Raw genomic sequence first — 19,534 nt, forward strand, 5'->3', positions numbered from 1 at the left:
TGATTTGGGCCCATTTCTTCATCATAAAAGTCACAGTGGCTTCATGAACATGTTGCAGAATTATGCAGTCCTTTGGAAACCACAAGGACACCCTCTAACAGCATGATGTCTCACTATTAACCCACTGAAAGCCTTTCTGAATGTGCAATTTCTAGGCATACTGATTAGGACCATGGATGCGATCACATGGCTGTTTAGTTCATTAGTCACCTTGGGAAAAGGCAGCAAATAATTGCTTCTTATTTTGTCACCTCAGATATGCTACAAAATCTTGACTCTGGTCTCTAGACCAAATATAGTCATGCTAAATATCCAGTTGAAGCACAATATTTATTATATGCATTTCATACAAAGATTGAAAATCAAACTTTGTTCAGTCTTAAAAGTACGATTTATTTTAAACAGCTGATGTATTGATCTGTAATGTTTATTTATTTTTTGTCTTTCAGGAAAAGGTAAAGGTACTCCATTTCTTAAGGATGGTATTCGTTGTATTGGGGTTGAAATGGAAGAAGACTCAGAATTTAGTGATTGGCAAGGATTTTAGGTGCTTTTTGAAAGGGACTAATTTGTAAATTATCAGTGAGATGCCATATTATTTTTTTTGCAAGTAACGAAGAAAAGTGTTTTCATCTGTAAATATATAAAATTAAGTAGAATTTAGACTAGCTATATCTGAAATGTGAAAGCCAATAAATTATTCAGGGATCAGACTTTTCATAACCTTGTATTTAGCAGAGGTCATCTTTATCTAACCTTTTACAGTGTACACATGAGAAGTGTTAAGGTTAAAGTATTACCAAAGTTCCAAATTTAATTTTAGTTTAATTTTATTAAGCTTAGTTATATTAAATTAAATGTATTAGTTATATTGTATTAAACCAAATTAGTTTAATATAATACTCCTGCAGTAAGATTAGTTTCTTCTGGAAAATTTCAGTTATAGAAAATATATTTTGTAGTATTCCCAATTTTACCCATATAAGCTAGTTATTGTTTAAATATATATCACCAACATGCACATAATGTCAGCCATAAGAGGTATATCTCATTTAAAATATAGATGTGTATATATCTCTATGCTTGCATTTTTGTTATTAATTAATAATGTATTTCTAGATAAGAGAGTACAAAAAGTTAGATCCTTCCTAAATATCTGATGCGTGAACCCTCCTCCTTAGGAAAGTCATAATATAATTTATTTATATATTGCATTATATATAATGTATATAATGTATTTTCATCAAAAAAAGAACCACATAAACTCTTTTGCCTCTGTGTGTGTGTGTGTGTGTGATTTTTTTTTTTTTTTTAATATGAGATTATTATAAATTATTTTGTTCTTCATGCTTAGTTTAACGTCTGGAATATGTCAGTAAAATATCTTATCCCATGGATGGTTCACATTTAAACCTCTTTAAAACTTTCCCTTAACAAGATGTGAAACTTCAAAGCACATCGTTTCAGTTGCTGAGTCAGTTGGAAGCTGTTATGTTTAAGCATAGATTACCCCCTCTAAGACATTTTTTGTAATATTTCAGTGTAAAAATCATTTATAATAACCCTATGTTTGAATAAGTTTAATAAGTATAAAATTAATATGTTACTAATAAAAATAAGAATTATCAACTGTTAAGTTGTTAGAAGTTTTCTCTTTTTTTCTCATTTGGTGCAAACATGTAAATATATATGTATCACATATATAGTAATTAAATATTTTTATTTAATAAGTATATATTTTTTGTTTTGGGAGATGTATAAATATTTTCTATTCATTATTATTCATATAGCTATGGAAACTCCAGAGTGTTCTCGAATTCATGTTATTTTAATGACGAGCTATATTTTGAAAAAAAAAAAAAGAGCACTTTTTTTTTGTGTGAAGATTCCATTACTTATTCATTAACCAAATATCAGATTCTTAATTTAGAAAAAAAAAAAAAACTGAAGAACTAAAAATTACAATAATTGCAGGCTAGGGAAGTGGGTAGTTGAGATATTTGTTTATAAAATGTTGAATAAGCAAGTAGTAATTTTGTCATATAAATAATTGCTTTGCTTGCTCACAAACATTTTGTAACACAGTGTAGTTTGATAGATTATTGCATTATTTTACCACGTGTAGCATGGCAAAACTCTTCCTTTAGAAATAATGGTTAAATTACATAATGTCATTAAGTGATCCACATCACAGAAATGTCTTAGATGATAATCCTTTAAAAAAATGAATACATTGTCAGTGTAAAAGAACTGTATTAATAGATTAAAATAATGTGTAATTAAAAACAAAAAACATTTCAAATATTAATTTAATCTATTTACACAGCACACTTTCTTGAAATTGGTTTCATTGATTTTAATCTTGTAATACTGCTATTTTTAGCTTCCTTTAATTCCAACTTCCAGTCTGTGACTTTCAATTTGTGTTATTGATATATATATATTTTTTATCAGAATTAAAAGTTAATTTAATGATAAATGGAAATAAACACTTGCAGGAAAAACTTTTCAGATTGGAATAAAATTTTTTGAACTTTTCAGTAAACAGAAATAAAATTTGCTTTAGAACAATAATGCTCATTGTATTTAAAAAACCTCGCACTTGAAAGAAGTTTTTAACGATCCATCTACCCACCCATTAAATATTGCAAACGTTGCATACTAGCACCATAGGTTAATTCTTTTTTTATTTTAAGTAGTAGTTAAACCAAAATGAATAGTAATACTACAATCACCAGAATAAAGACACTTAAAAAATTACTGTATTAAAAGACAAATCTTCATCTTTTTATATAGTGATACCATTTTAAATTTTATATAAAGATGAAGCATGATTAAAATTGATTTTTTTATTAACCTCCATTAGCATTTATAGGATTAAATACTTTAATAAATTTAAACTTTAAATTTATTAAAGGGACAGGACTGGCATTATTAAAAGTTGAGTGTTAGTCCCATGTGTTATCGAACCACTGAATCCTAACTGCAAGGTTAATGAAAAATGTGAACCCTTTTTCATTTAAAATTGAAATGTATACTTAGAAGATGGAATGAAATATAATGTAGGGTAGGGAAAGATCAAATATCTTAACTCAAATTTTCACCAGAGTTATAAAGAAAAACATAACTTTCTTGTTTTCATTTTCCGCTCCCCAATTATTATTAAAAAGGAATATCAGTAGTGTGAAAACATTTTTAATATAAATTAATGTGCAAGAGCAGTATAAACCAAGCTAATTTTTTTAAGAAATGAGGATAGTATCGATATATTCTATTTCAGAGTTATTTAATCCTCCGATATTTTGTGCACAGTGTTTGCTTCAGATTGTACCAGAAAAAATATATTTCTATATATGTTACTGCCATAGCTGTTGTTTTTATCGAAAAAACATAAATGTGGTTTATATGTTTAATGTAATGCATTTTATTTTCTTACATAAATTTTTTCGAACCAGTGTTTGTAAAGCACATAAAATGTAGTTAAAACCGAATTTGATACTTGGCATTCATTCTGTTGATATGCATATCTCAAATGAGATTAATACTTTCCAGGGGCAGTTTATACATTGTTTATTTTATATGTTTGTAACTACCTCTCTAGTAATAATAATTGGTCATGGATTTTGATACGCTGTATATAGTTAGTGTGTATTATTCCAGTGGTGCATTGAATGTATTATTTGTGCCATACGTTGAATAATAGAGCTAGTCATTGAGTTGAAATTTTACTGAAGATATACATAATTTGTTTAATTTGCTATTTTATATTTTTCTGTGACATAATATGTGTGTGTTGTTATAGTGACAGAGCAGTTAAGTCCCAGTGGAGATTCTGGGACTTAACTACTGTGTTTCTCCATTGAAGGAATGGAAACAAAAGAATTCAAAATTTTCAATTCAATAACAAAAAGAAAGAAACCCATCCATGTCTACTTTTTAATAATACAGACTAAAAATTGAAGTAAATTATATTAATAAAACATATATTTAAAAGCAGAGGTAAAAAAACTATCTTTCAGTCATCCCTTCCAATATTAGTCTGTATCTATCATTTGCTCAGTCCATTAATTTGTGGTGCTCGATATAAGATTGTATGATTTTCTTTCTAATGATTTGTTAAAAAATAAATTACCAAATACTCTATTTTTTTGAATATTGTGCCTTTTTTCAAATGCCTCTGGTGTATTGTTTTTATGATTATAATGCAATTATTGAACTACCATTCTTAAATTGAACTACTATTCTTAAATGTAATTTATAAGAATTTTATATTACTAAGTTTGTCTCTGAACTAATTGTTGATTTGGAATGATTTTCTTGTGCATTTTTTACATTTATTCGTGTATTCTATCCAGAGAGAGCATCAGTGTGTGAGAGATATAATTACATATCGAAAGTTTTTTTCACTTGGTTAAACTATAAATTAAAGACGCCAAGAAATTATATTCTTTGTTTAATCCTTCATCCAAAGTAAGCAAACGAAGTTTGCATGAAGTATCTTCATGACTGAGCACAGATGTTTTTAACGATCCTTAGTATCCCATAAATTGCCTTAGTATCCCATAATCCAAAGCACATTCCCTTTTGGACATGTATAATGCTATGCATTATGCAAAGGGCCACTACCCAGATTGGTTCAACCTTTATTGAGGTCTCATCAGCGGGAGCTTGACTCAAAAGATTGAGGTCTCATCAGCGGGAGCTTGACTCAAAAGAGATACCAAGGTTGAAGTAAGGAAGAAGTCATATATTTCCTCTATACAAGTAGTGAAAAGGTGTATCATATTATTAAAATGCTCTGGATTAGAGGTGGGTCCTAACATTGGTATCTGTTCGTATGGCTTCTGCTAATGAGACCTCAATAAAAGTTGAAACTGGTCGTCTGGGAAGTGGCCCATCTCATAGTATTATACATGTTCAAAAGGAGATATGCTTTACATTACAATTCATTAACCTATATATATATATATATATACAGGGTGTTCGGGATAAATTTGACATATTTATAATTAATTATATTTTTCCGTAAGTTACATGTATTAACACACACTTCTCTTCATTTAAAAGTTTGGACCCTTCTTCATTCATATACAAGATGTCAGAAAGGATGGATAGCTGGAACCCACCTGAATCATGGAAGAGAATAACTTGTATCATGATGATTCGTGCCCGCCATCAAAATAAGGATATTACGACTGCTGCCCAATGCTCCCTGAATACAGTAAAAACAATCAGGCATGAACTAGAGACTTGCAATGGTGACTACGAGGATGTAGCAAGAAGAAAGATCCCTAGCAGACGATCTGATTGCGTTCGTACAGCAGAATTCCTCGCAAATCTGCAGGAACAGGTGTTGAAGAACCCTGGCATTGGAATTCGGGCTTTGTTCGTGGAGTTGCTAACTGTAGTCAAGCCCTGGATAACAAGGGTAGCCAATGGTAGGCCGTATGTATGGCAGCAGGATTCGGCCCCTTGCCACACCTCTGGGAAAAGTCAAAAATGGTTGTCTGAAAATTTCTACGACTTCACCAGTCCAAATGTTTGGCCTCCAAACTCCCCAGACCTTAACCCCATGGATTATTTTGTATGGGGCGCAGTTGAAAAAGACACCAATCGCACTTCCAGTAATACAAAAGCCCAGTTAATGGATAAAATTAAAACAGTTTTTGCGGCCCTTCCCAGGGAGACTGTAGCATCAGCTTGTTCGAGGTTCCGAAGCAGAATTGAAGCTGTGATCGATGCTAATGGTGGTTATTTTGAGTAAATCTTGTTGATAGTATTGTAATTAACTCTGCCTGTAATGTTTTTTTGTCAATTCATTAAATTTAATAGATACAAAGAAGATTTTCTTTTTCCTTACGAAACTGTCAAATTTATCCCGAACACCCTGTATATATATATATATATATATATATACACACACACACAAATAGCCCAGTCATGATGATACTTCACATGGATGAAGTATCATCATGACTGGGTGAAGGATTACACCAAGAACATGATTTTTCAGCATCTTTAATTTCTACTTATGATAGAAATGATACAAGGAGGAGGACATTCTGAAAGTAACAGTCCATTGTGATAATTTTCTTCACAAGAAATGTCAGTGAAATGAAGATAGTTTGATGCCTCTACTTTTATTTTCAGCTATTTTTCTAGAATCTTCCTCCCTTTCAATGTATTTTGTCCATTATGTGAACATAAGTTTTTTTAAAGGCTTCCATATAATAAAACACAGGACTGTTTTTTTTTTAATTACTTTCTGATCTCTCCTTTGACCTGTTTGTCATTTTCAAAATAGATCTCTTGAGATGTGTCTGCAATTTAGGAAATAAACAGAAGTCCAATGGAACCAAGTGTAGGCTGTAAGGAGAATGTTCCACAACTTGGGGGGGGGGGGGGGGGGGGCAGCCTCCCAACAGGAAACTTCGAACCTTATCTCTTTGATAGCTGTTAAAGTGAACAACATTGTGGAACATTCTCTCTGCATCGTGGACTTGGCTCCATTGGACTTCTGATTATTTCCTAAACAGAAGACCTCTCAAGGGATCCATCTTGTAATTAACAAAACAGATTAAATCAGAGGTGAGAAAATGATTCTGAAAACAAACTTGGTATGGAAAAACGTATTGAAAGGGATAGAAATTAAGTGAAGAAACAGTTTTAAGTTTACTTTATAAATAACAAAACAGATTAAATCAGAGGTGAGAAAATGATTCTGAAAACAAACTTGGTATGGAAAAACGTATTGAAAGGGATAGAAATTAAGTGAAGAAACAGTTTTAAGTTTACTTTATTTTCATACACTATTTAACTGTAGACGTATGCTGTTTATTTGTACTCAATATTAAATCAGATAATTTGCATTTTCAAGAAACTGAAATGTTCTTGATATTATAAAATCATAGCTTGTGTACACATTGGACTAGAGAAAGGTATTACTTCTACTCATTTTTGATTGAACTAATAAAGCTTCATAAGATGATTTGTCCATGCTCTGTTGTTTGGGAGGACACACTATTATGTCTCTTGCAAATTCTTCCAACTTTTGTTTTTGTCTATGATGCAAACATTTTGAATCCTAATGCCATTTTTATTTGCAAGTTGTGTTGAGGATTCAAGTGCTGCCATCTTCTGGTCTCTAATTCTATGTTTAATTGTTTAATGCCTGAAAATAGTGTGGGTTCTATGGTCGATTTTCTTGGGTTTACGGGACAGAAAACCGGCTTGGCCAATGCCAGAGATCGACTAACTTAGGAACCAGTATAAAAAAAAAAAAAAAAAAAAAAGGCTTAGTGAAAGTTCCTCTAGTTGGCAACTAGAATTGAACTGAAAACGCTCTTTATTCATGCAATCTAGCACCATGGAGGGCACTTCCACTGAGCTACACAGATGCCGTTTTCAAGTAAAGCCACCCCCCACATACACATACACAGATGGTTATTAAAAATCTATAGTACATTTTGTACTGTGGTTTTGAAAATGGCACCTGTTGTCATTTTTTTTATTCATTTTATATAGTCTGGAAGTCCTGCTTTAGAGACCACATGTGGAACTTTTTCAAGCTGTGCCCATGGCAGGATTCGAACCTGTGGCCTATTGGAGAGCAGGTGCACTAACGACTCGACCAACTAGGCTGGCATATTTGCAGTGAGTGCAAATATGTTTGTTCTTGTAAATACTTATTTTCAATAATTATCGCTTCATATGTTCATGTTCTCTGTTAAAATCAGGATCATTATGGTTTTAATGGAGAAACATCAAGTTCTAAAAAACAGACACATTTCAATAATTAAACTGAAAAAGAAAGAGGCAGTGATCTGAAAGAATAATACAGACCGTTCAAACAAACAAGAAAAACGGGTAAAGGAGAAAATTATGTATGAGGATTCAATAATCAGGGGAGTAGTTAATAAAAGTATTTCAAAATCATGTTTTCTGGGAGCAAAAATTTACGATATTAGCCATGCCATCCGGATGCAAAAAAAGTAATTCGAAGGAAATAATTGTCTTGGTTGGTACCAATGGTTTGAGAGGCCAGAAGTATTCAATGAGGAAGGATGTAAAGGAATTGTGAAGAGGCAAAAGTGAAGAGCGAGAAGGTTGAAGATGGCAAGTCTCCTACCACACTATGATAGAGGCGAACTGAAGAGGCAGGGGCATTGATAGCCACTGAGTCTATATGTAGATTATGCAAAAGAAATGATGTACAATCTGTGGTCTCTGACAGAAAGGAGGATGGATGGACTGCATCTGAATGGTTTTGGTGTTAGATGCCTGGAGAGTTTTGTTCACCGAGCATACTGACATGCAAATTCAGGGAAACAAGCAATTAGAGTGGAAGCAAGTAAGTGTGGAATCTAGTCTCTCAAGCAAAAATATTGAATACGTTATTCAATTCAGAAAGTAAAGGTGGGTGGAGGAATAAAGGGATGTTACTGTTTTTACATACTAATACCAGAAGTATCAGGAACAAGAGAGATGAGTTTTTGGCATTGATTAGTGCAACCTCACCAAATGTTATAGGCATTAGTGAGACTTGGCTAACAGCAGATGAGAATTAAATGTGAAGAGTTTAATATTTTCAGGGAAGATAAAGTTAGTTGTTACTATAGGCCAGGGAATTCTACAGATGATCTGGAAGACATGCATTGCCAAATGAGTACAGGTCCATTATTATGGGGGACTTCAACTATGGAGATATAGACTAGAAGGAAGAAAGATCACATGGCAAATAGGAAATAGAATTTAAATTTATACACCTGCTAAGAGATAATTACTTAAGGCAGCATGTGATGGAGGAGACTAGGAGTTGGACCTGGTCATAGGACCAGAAGAGATATTCATAACCAAGGTGACAGCAACATTGCTTCCAATTGGTGAAAGTGACCATGTGGTCTTGACTTGGGAAACTGTAAAACATGAGGAATATTCTATCAAGAAGCGGTATTTGTGGAACTACAAGGCAGGTGGTTATGACATGCTTAGGAAGAAGCTTAAATCTGTACCATGGTATAAAACACTGCGGGGTAAGGATGTTAGTCATGCATGGAATATAGTTAAGGGTCATCTAGAGTAGTGCTTCCCAAATTTATGGATGAGAAAGGCCCCTTTGGAAAAATTAAAATATTTCACAGCCTCCCCAGTGGAAAAAAATTGTAATACAGACATATATTATAATATTCATTGTATTTATATTCAATACAAAACATACACAGCGAATGTTGCAAAAATCAGATGCAAATATATTTTTAGAATCTACATACACATTTGACATGGCACATTATCTTATATTTTTATATAGATAGATATATTGTTATTGATATATAAACTTGGCCCTTTTAAATGAGCGCAAGATTTTGCGTTTTTAAGCTTTTTTTGTGCTTCTTATCTTTGAAATGAAACTTATATGAATAAGCATATATTTACTAATATTCATTAAGCGCCGAAATATGCAGGAACCAAAATTTGTGAACCAACACCAATGTGTGATTTTTTCCATTAAAATATAAAAAATAACAAAAAAGAAAAATTAAATATGTTTCTTTTAAGATCAAAAAATATCTGCTTAGTCCTAAAACATTCATTTAAAATTTTTCATTATTTCACCCCCCTCCCCCCCCCCCCCCCCCAAGGGGGCTGCAGCCCATCTAGAGGAAGCACTATTAAATTGTATGCCTCGGGTAAGGAGGGTTAATTGGGTCGAAGTTAGATGATGAGTAATATCATTAAGCACAAGCTGCAGAAAATGCTGTGGAGGGTATATAAAGAGAAAGGTGACCAGCAAAATTCATGAACAGTACAAGGCTCAGACAAGAAAGGAAGGCAAAATCAGATTATTAGAAGATTTATTTAGCTGAGCAAGCCAAAGGAAATCACAAAGAGTTCTTTCATTATGTGGCAAATAAGAGGAAGAATGACTATGGAAGATTAACCTTAATGACCGATGATAGTCAAGAGGAGATAGAAGTGAATAAAATAGTTGAGTTTTACTGAGTGACCACTTTGCAAGCATATTTCTTCCTAGTGAGGTTACTGCTTTAACCTATGAGACAGACACTAATGTGGGAACAGAGGTGGATGAATTGGAGGTCATTACGATATTGCAGAATCTAAATGTAAATACAGCTGTGGGATTAGATGGGGTATCAGCTAGGGTTTTGCGAGAATGTGCAAGAGAACTGGCAATGCCTTTGACTAAGCTGTTTAATTTAAGTCTCAGTACTGGTAGAGTTCCAAGGGAGTGGAAAGAGGGCAAATTATTCCTTTGCATGAGGGAGGTTCTACGACTACAGTAGCAAATTATAGACCAATCAGTATCTCAGAGTGGTGGTAAAAGTATTAGAAAGATTGGTAAAAAAGAGAATTCAAGAATGGGTAGATAAAAATATGATGCTTTGTGAAGGGTCAGTCATGCCTTAGTAATTTACAAACATTTTATAATAGAGTAACAGCTGAGTTGGATAAAGGAAATGGCTACACGATTTTTCAAAGAAGTTTGACAGAATACCACATGGAACATTATTACACAAATTAGAACAAATGGGGATGGATATGACACTGGTTAAATGGATGAGGGTGGCTGCTGGACAGATATCAAAAGTTGTATATGGAGGGGCAGAATCGAGACAAAAGCAGGTGAGTGGTGTGCCACAAGGTTCAGTGCTGGCACCATCGCTGTTTAATTTATACATAAATGATATATAGGAAATAACCTGAAAGGAAATATTCAGTTGTTTGCTGATGATGTGAAATAAGGTAGAGTAATAGTCAATTAAGGCAATGTGGAGAGCTTACAGGATGATTTAAATAGGCTGTCAGTATGGGCAAAAGATAATCGATGTCAGTTTAATGTCGAGAAATGTAAAGTTATGCACTTTGGGATAAATAGATTACAAGCCGTTTTTCACATTGATGGCACTGTAATCCAGGAAATAGATGAAGCTAGAGATTTAGGGGTGACAGACAAAGAGTTGAAGTTTAGAAGACATATTGCTAAGGTAGCACATAAGATTTCTTGGTTAGTGAAGAATACATTAACAAGTCGAGACAAGGAAGTTGTAATTCCTCATGTGGGTATATCAAGGCCTAAAGAGGAATTACAACTTCCTTATCTCATTACTGCTCAAGCCTGGTCTCCTGGGTTTGTTGGGGATGTGGAAGCGAGGGAGAGGATTCAGAGGCAAGTAGCCTGTGGAATGTGCTCTATGAGGATAGATTGGAGGTGTGTCGATTGCAGAAGTTGGTAGATAGGAGAAAAAAAGAGGGGATATGATAGAAACATTTTAAGTTGCTTACAGGATTTTATAGGATAGATGCAGGGGAAATGTTTCAGTATTTGGTTAGTGGACCAGAACAAGGGGGTCATCCCAGGAAGTTGAATAAAGGTATGATCAGTAGGGGTGTGAGGACTAGATTTTTTTGATTGGAATGGGTTGCTAGAGTCAGTTGTTCTTGCTTTTTTCTGTTAATGGGTTCAAGGAGAGGTATGATAGATTATGTTGATAGATTGGGTCTCCTGCAACGAGTCTTCGGACTCCATGGAGGTGCCTGTATAATAATAATAATTTGATAAAATATATACATGCTTGTGTAGTAATGGGTTTTTTTCTTTTGCTATACCTCCAGGAAGCCATTATAAGTTCGATTCAGCATTTAATTAGAGGTTCATTACACTATATACCAGTTCTCAATTTAATTAGAGGTTCATTACATTATATACCGGTTCCCAATTTTTGGTACAGGAAACGATCGTTTTTCCTGGAGGAAAAATCTTTGCCAGTACCAAAGATTGACTCGGTTTTTTTTTTTTTTTTCTACCACAAATCATTATTTCAGATAATAATGATGAATGAAACTTCTATCAAAAAACAATCCCATTTAAAATTACTTTTAAAAATGTTTATTTCATATCATATTCTTGGATAACATTGAAACATTAAGCAGTACATCAAAGTCTAATATTGTTAAACCCAAACACTGTTAGAGTTTCCATAGAGTAGAAAACCAATTTTATATGAGGATAGAGATAAATGAACAGGAATTACTTAGAATATTAAAATATATCAATGTGAACGATGTCATTAAACTGGATAGGCATCGATCTGTATGTCAGGAGAGAATTGGCATTGCTTCTGACAAGGCTGTTTGTTTCAGCTTTAGCTTGAAACTCGAGAGAAGAGGACAAAATATCTCCATTACATAAAAGGAGAATCAATAGTGATGTTACTTTCCATGAACTGCAGAATTCAGGAACAAGTATACAGGAATATGATACCCTATGGCCTAGCATGGCTTTGTGGAGAATAGGCCTGCATTAGTTTTTTACTCAGTTTTTTATAATATAATAAAGGAAATTGTCAAATTATAAGTGCTAGACTTGGCAAAGGCATTTGACAGGCTACCAACACAGAACTAAAAGTGGAGCAAATGGATTAGATATGGAGTTGGGACATGAATAAAAGGGTGGCTTATGGACAGCCACAGTAAATAAAATAAAAATCCACTAATGGCTTTTATTCCAGTACAGGGAGTAGGCTAACTTTTTGAGACGGACAATTAAATCTCCATTCAGTACCGTCGACAGGGTGTAGCATAGAGGCAGTTTACCTCACGGCGCAGCTTAATAAGGATGCTGGTTCAGCCATATTGTGGTAGGCGCCGTCACTGCGCTAACAAGAATTGTTAGCATAGCAAGTGCAGAAAGAAGTATTTCCAAGCTTAAACTGATTAAAAATTATTTGACAAAATTATCGAACAGCAGTGACCCAAGAAAGATTGGTTAATCTAGCAACTATATCAATAGAGGCGGACATAGTTCATAATTTAGAAAAGCTTAGTTTTATTGTGTGATATCCTAGTAGAGCAAACATTTAATTATTATGTAATCGTTTTGCATTAATCTTTCTCTTGTAATAAGAACAAAATAGCAATTGGAGATTTTCTTATATTTTGTCTCATAATCCATCATGGGCAATATTTAATTTTTTGCCTCAGGGTGCGATCTATCTTGCGACGGCCCTATCTCCATTGGTAGCCAATCAGCGATTACCGGATGAAAAACCAGAGTTTCCAATGGAAGGGGGAACCTGCTTGTCCATGTAGAGATCAACTAAGTTGGGAATGGATCGAAAAAAAAAGGCTTAGTAAAAGTTCCTCTGATCGGCGACTAGAATTGAGCTTACAACACTTTCTTTGGATGTTCTGACGCAGGGAACGACACATACCGCTTCATAGTAAATGGAATATTTGAGAAGACAGGTGACGTTGTGTGCAACAAAGTTCTGGAATTGAGCCATTGCTATTTAATTTGTATATGTTGATGAATGATTTGACATATGCAGTTTTTACAGATAATGTCAAACTGGAGATGTAATAGTTAATAAATGACATGGGTGATTTTAACAGACTGACAGTATAGGAAATTGTAAAGTTATGCATTTTGGGAACGTTTACAAGCTGTATATTACATTGATGAAACAGGACTGGACAAGCAATTGATGAGAATAAATGTGCGAGACGTGCTGCCCAGAAGTTTGCACTTTGGAGGGGCATATTGCAAGTGAGCAAAACTAAAACACCTTAAAGTATTATTTGGATGTTGAACCTGCTAACAAATAGAGATAAGGAGGTTATTTTGCATATGAGGCTTTGATATAGCCACATCTGGACTACTATACACGTTTGGTCGCATGGGATCATTATTTCCACATCTTGCAGATGTGATGGAATTAATGAAAGGATTTAGAATTAAGCAACTACAATGGTGACTGTAGAGTGATTATTATGAGGATAGACTTTATGCTTATTGTGTACAAAGTCCAGTTGGTAAGCAGAAAAGAAAGGTCATGAAGCATTTGTTATCATAGGGATTTTATAGCTGCTGAACAACTGTCCCAGTTCATGACAAGAAAGAGAACAAAATGTTTTTTCCTCTGGAAACTGAATGTGTGCTTAAAAATCAGAAGACTAGATTTTGTTTCGAGAGATGAGTTGCGAGGGGTTGGTAGTGTTACTTCAGTGAATAATTAAAGAGAGATATATATTTTGTGAATAATATAGGGTCTCATGTGAATCACGTGATGCACCTTCAGACTCCATGCTAGTTCTCATGTAATAATGTTTGAAGGAGAAACTGCAGACCAGCGCAGCTTAATTACTAACGAACTGCTTGGTTCTTTTATCTGATGAGAGAGGAAGTTTTTTTTTTCTAGATAAGACAGAGGGTTTTGTTTCAATTGTTGTTGCGATGTGTATGGAAAGAGTGATAGGCTAAACGTGGTCTTTCTTCTCTAGTAAAAACGATGTCTCCAAGATTTTTTTTTATCTCAACACTTTTAGATGTCTGACCTATGTAGGAAAGCCACAGGAATGAGGAATTCTGTAAACCACAGGATGTTTGTAGAATGTATTATTGTCTTTGGCAGAAGGAAGAGCATATATGGTGATATGTGTAGCACTCTAATATGAGATTAACAATTTTGCTTGAGCCTACCAGTATAAGGGATTGAAGTGGAGCCTCTGTAGTTCCAGGAACACCCACCTTAAGATGTAGAACCTCCTTTTGCAGCAACCCTACGGGGCATACTTTCCACAAGCATACAATAGCAATCAATGGGCATTTTGGACCATTCTTCCTGTGGGCATGTAATGAGGTCCTAGACTGTTGTGTGACAGCCTTGACCTAACCTGACACTCCAGTTCATCCCACAGATGCTCAATAGGGTTTAGGTCAGGACTCTGTGGAAGTCAGTCAAGTGTGGTGACGTTCATGTCCACAAACCACACAGTTACAGCAGCAACCTTATGACATGGTTCATTGTCTTGCTGAAAGAGACAATTGTCAGTTCTGTAGAAATGTCACAAAGTAGGAAGCATTGCACTGTCCAGAAACCTCTGAGATCAATGTTTGTGGCATCACAGAGAGCCGAGGCCAAATCAGGAAAAACAAGCCCATACAACCACATCACCACCTCTGAATTTCATAGTTGGGTGATGCACTCTGGTAAGAGATATTCATTGGGCATCCATCACACCCATTCCATCTGCTCAATAGAGGGGTGTAGCGATTTGTTGCTCCATAACAGTGCTTTACAAGCTTCCATTTACCACTGCACACACTCTTGGTACCAATGAAGACAATGCTACGTGTTGGTTCGGGTAATGTGGAAGCTTGCATATTGCAGTCCTACCATGTAAGCCCATGTTGCGCACCTTAGAATGTTTTTGTGCAGGTTTGTGTTCCAGTCGATGGCCAGATTCCGCATTTAATGTGTTGGCTGACAAATGGCAGTTTTACATATTATCCTTTTAAAAGAAACACACGTATTAACCACAGTGAAAATTTATTTAATTGTAAATATTTCATCCTAAGTATCTTAGGACATCATCAGTACAGTAGTTTTAAACAATAATAGGAATAACATACAGTTAGGGCACATGATTACAATAGAATCTCATTAAACGTGTATAACGTGGTACAGTAGTACAAAAAAAAAAAAAAAACACAATTTTGTATGACAATTTCCCATACTTTAGGAATAGTAAGAACATCATTGCGGTTTAAGTTTGGTCTGTGTAGTAGGGCTTCAGAACTTTCTTTGTATAAACGTTCATGTTTATATAAAGATCTATGTAAAAGTTGAGACTTTTCCCAATGGATCCTATGGTTTGGTTTTTCAATTCAGTGTTGAGAGAGGCCAGATTTCTGCGGTTTAAAAAGATGAATGTGGTCTTGATGTTCCGAGATGCGTTTCTGAACAGACCTACCTGTCTGTCCAAAGTAAGATAATTTGCATGAGCATGGAATCTCAAACGCCAGGCAACATCAAAGGTGAGAGTTTGTCCTTAGGAGAAGGTAACAAGTTGTAAATTTGGTTGATAGGTTTGTAAGTAGTGGCAAAATTGTATTTCTTCATAATTTTAGAAAGACATTCTGAGATGCCTTTAACGTAAGGTATGGGAATCCTATGGACTTCTTCCTGTCTGGTTTGATGTGTGGAGAAGTGACTACTGATGATTTTTTGAGTTGTTTTAGGATTATATCCATTTAGGTTGGCTGTATTTTTGATTACTTCTAATTCCTGGTTTAAAGATTCTTCAGAGGAGCAGAATTTGTGTGCTCTGGAAACTAGTGATTTAATAATGCCAGACTTCTGAGATGGATGACGAGTAGAAGAATTGTGAATGTAGCGACCTGAGAATGTAGGCTTGCGAAAGACAGATGTGGCGATGGAACCGTCTTCTTTTCTTTGGATGTGTAAATCCAAAAAGGAGATACCCTGTGGAGATTCTTTTTCTAACGTAAAGTTGATGCGATGATGAAGGTTAATTTTATCTAGAAATAGTTGTAATTCATGTTCAGGATGATCCCAGACTGCAAATATGTCGTCAACATATCTTAACCAAATTTTTTGTTTTGGGTTCAAAAGTGACCCCCCTCCCCCAAGGTGTTCTAGAAACAAGCTTGCTAGGTTTGGTGATAAAGGAGATCCCATTTGTCACCAAACCTAGCAAACTTGTTTCTAGAACACCTTGAGGAAAATATATTCACTTTTGAACCCAAACCAAAAATTTGGTTAAGATATGTCGACGTATTTGTAGTCTGGGCTCACTCCGAACATGAATTACAACTGTTTCTAGATAAAATTAACCTTCTTCATCATCGCATCAACTTTACGTTAGAAAAAGAATCTCCACAGGGTATCTCCTTTTTGGATTTACACATCCAAAGAAAAGAAGACAGTTCCATCGCCACATCTGTCTTTCGCAAGCCTACATTCACAATTCTTCTGCTCATCATCCATCTCAGAAATCTGGCATTATTAAATCACTAGTTTCCAGAGCACACAAATTCTGCTCCTCTGAAGAATCTTTAAACCAGGAATTAGAAGTAATCAAAAATACAGCCATCCTAAATGGATATAATCCTAAAACAACTCAAAAAATCATCAGTAGTCACTTCTCCACACATCAAACCAGACAGGAAGAAGTCCACAGGATTCCCATACCTTACGTTAAAGGCATCTCAGAATGTCTTTCTAAAATTATGAAGAAATACAATTTTGCCACTACTTACAAACCTATACCAAATTTACAACTAAGGACAAACTCTCACCTTTGATGTTGCCTGGCGTTTATGAGATTCCATGCTCATGCAAATTATCTTACTTTGGACAGACAGGTAGGTCTGAATGATATAATCATGTAATCACAAGAAAGATATTTATTTAACCAAATATTTCTGTCTAGAAATAGCAGACCATCGTCAGTGGTATTACAAGAACAGTTTAAAAAATACAAGCTAGAATACTAACAATAGATCGTTAAAATTAGAACACGCCACGTGATGTTATATCACTAAGTATGAAACAGAATATTTTGAAGTAGAAACATGATTGAATTTGCTATTAAAAAAAATAATGAGTAATCTTGATTAGACTTTCCCAGATTTTTGATATAGATATACAGTCATTACGATTCAGGTTGGGGCGATGGAGCAAGGCCTCCACGCTTTCCTTGAACAAACGTTCGAACCTATAACGGGATCTATGTAAGAGGCAAGTCCTGGACCAAAGGATACTGGCTCAACACGGGATTGAGCCAATCCAAGTCCTGGATTGGCTCAATCCCGTGTTGAGCCAATCCAGACTTTTCAGGTTTGTTTTGAAGAATGGATGATTGATGTTCTTGGATTATTTTTTCAAGAGAACGTCCAGTTTGTCCAAAATAAGAGCGATCACAGTTGCACGGAATTTGATAAACTCCAGGAAGAGATAAAGTTGAGCGTTTGTCTTTAGGAGAAGGAAAATGAGAAGACAATTTGTAATAGGTGAATACGTAGTTGTTAAATCATATTTCTTTAAAATTCTTGCGATAGGTTCTGAAATACCAGAGATATAAGGAATAGGCACTCGACGTATTGAAACTTTGCTGTTTTGTGGAGGATTATAAGAATTGAGAAGACGTTGAGTACTTTTTTCAGAAAAGCCATCGAGTTTCATGTGTTGTTGAATAGTAGAAAGTTCTTTCTGTAGATAATCAAAAGTAGAACAATTAGTTTTGGCTCTTCTGATGAGGCATTTTATAATTCCTGTTTTTGACATGGATGATGGGCTGATTCTTTAAGAATATAACGACCTGTGAATGTTGGTTTCCTGTATACTGTAGTTGTAAGAATATTGGAAGGTGATGGGATGAGGAGAATGTCTAAAAAAGATAACTGGTTGTTTTCTTCTAATTCCATAGTAAACTTTATGCGATGATGCAAGGAATTAATACTGTTTAAAAAGGAAGAAAAGCATTTTTGCTGCGAGGCCAAATAGTAAATGTCATCTATATATCTCACCCAAAAAGATGGTTGAGGGAAAATAGATGCAAAGAGGACTTTTTCTAAATGTTCCAAATAAAAGTTGGCTAAAGCCGGAGAATAATTTTCGGTCTGGAAATAGCAGATCATCGTCTGCTATTTCCAGACCGAAATATTTGGTTAAATAAATATCTTTCTTGTGATTACATCATTCAGTCTTATGTCGCAAGTATCCTCGAAACAACAAATTCTTATCCTTCGTGGGGAAAATGCTACCAAAATAACTGGTAAATAAGGTAGATCTGTTCAGAAATGCATCTCGGAACATCAAGACCACATTCGCCTTTTTAAACCGCAGAAATCTGGCCTCTCTCAACACGGAATTGAAAATCCAAACCATAGGATCCATTGGGAAAAGTCTCAACTTTTACATAGATCTTTATATAATCATGAACGTTTATACAAAGAAAGTTCTGAAGCCCTACTACACAGACCAAACTTAAACCGCAACGATGTTCTTACTATTCCTGAAGTATGGGAAATTGTCATACAAAATTGTGTTAGTTTTTTTTCTTTTGTACTACTGTAGCACGTTATGCACGTTTAATGAGATTCTATTGTAATCATGTGCCCTAACTGTATGTTATTCCTATTATTGTTTAAAACTACTGTACTGATGATGTCCTAAGATACTTAGGATGAAATATTTACAATTAAATAATTTTCACTGTGGTTACTGTGTGTTTCTTTTAATTATGATCACACCACAGGTTTCGTTATTTAAAAAAAAAAAAAAAAATCCTTTGTAGCACCCTATGGTCACATTCAATGAGTGTGGTGGGTTGTACACTGTCGACAGCACTTGCAGTTGACTCCCAACACTTCCACCTAAGTATGGTATCACTGACTTGGGGATTGCCCAATTTGCCAATAAATTACAGAACTGGTAGTCCTGTAACATGGCATCCTATCACAATACCTCCTCTTTCAAACTCCTTCAGTTATCTTCTTGCAGCTATTTCATCCAGACACAGTTGCACTGACTTGGGACCATCATATTCTCATAATTTATACCAACTACAAACATGTAATTTGTCACATGTCATGATGTATTGGTGCCACGTAAAGTGCATGTCATGATGCAAGGTGCATTATTACACCATTACAATGCATTTTGCCCATTGAGAGACTCCATCGACTTTTTCCAAGCAGAGTAGATATATA

General features: G+C 34.7%; 1 protein-coding gene across 1 annotated transcript in view; it reads left to right on the top strand.

The window, feature by feature from the left end:
* Positions 1–4,143, top strand: part of LOC150106790 (adipose-secreted signaling protein) — a 114,300-nt gene extending 110,157 nt beyond the window's left edge. The window contains exon 6 of the mRNA XM_090393317.1: positions 450–4,143. Within this exon, the coding sequence (XP_090249443.1) occupies positions 450–547 (98 nt within the window). The 3' untranslated portion in view covers positions 548–4,143. The remainder of the gene's footprint in view (positions 1–449) is intronic.
* Positions 4,144–19,534: the final 15,391 nt, after the last annotated feature.

This window comes from Typopeltis vanoorti, chromosome 5, assembly GCF_054136105.1.
Source record: "Typopeltis vanoorti isolate ZY-2024b chromosome 5, IOZ_Tvanoo_1.0, whole genome shotgun sequence".
NCBI lineage: Eukaryota > Metazoa > Arthropoda > Arachnida > Uropygi > Thelyphonidae > Typopeltis > Typopeltis vanoorti.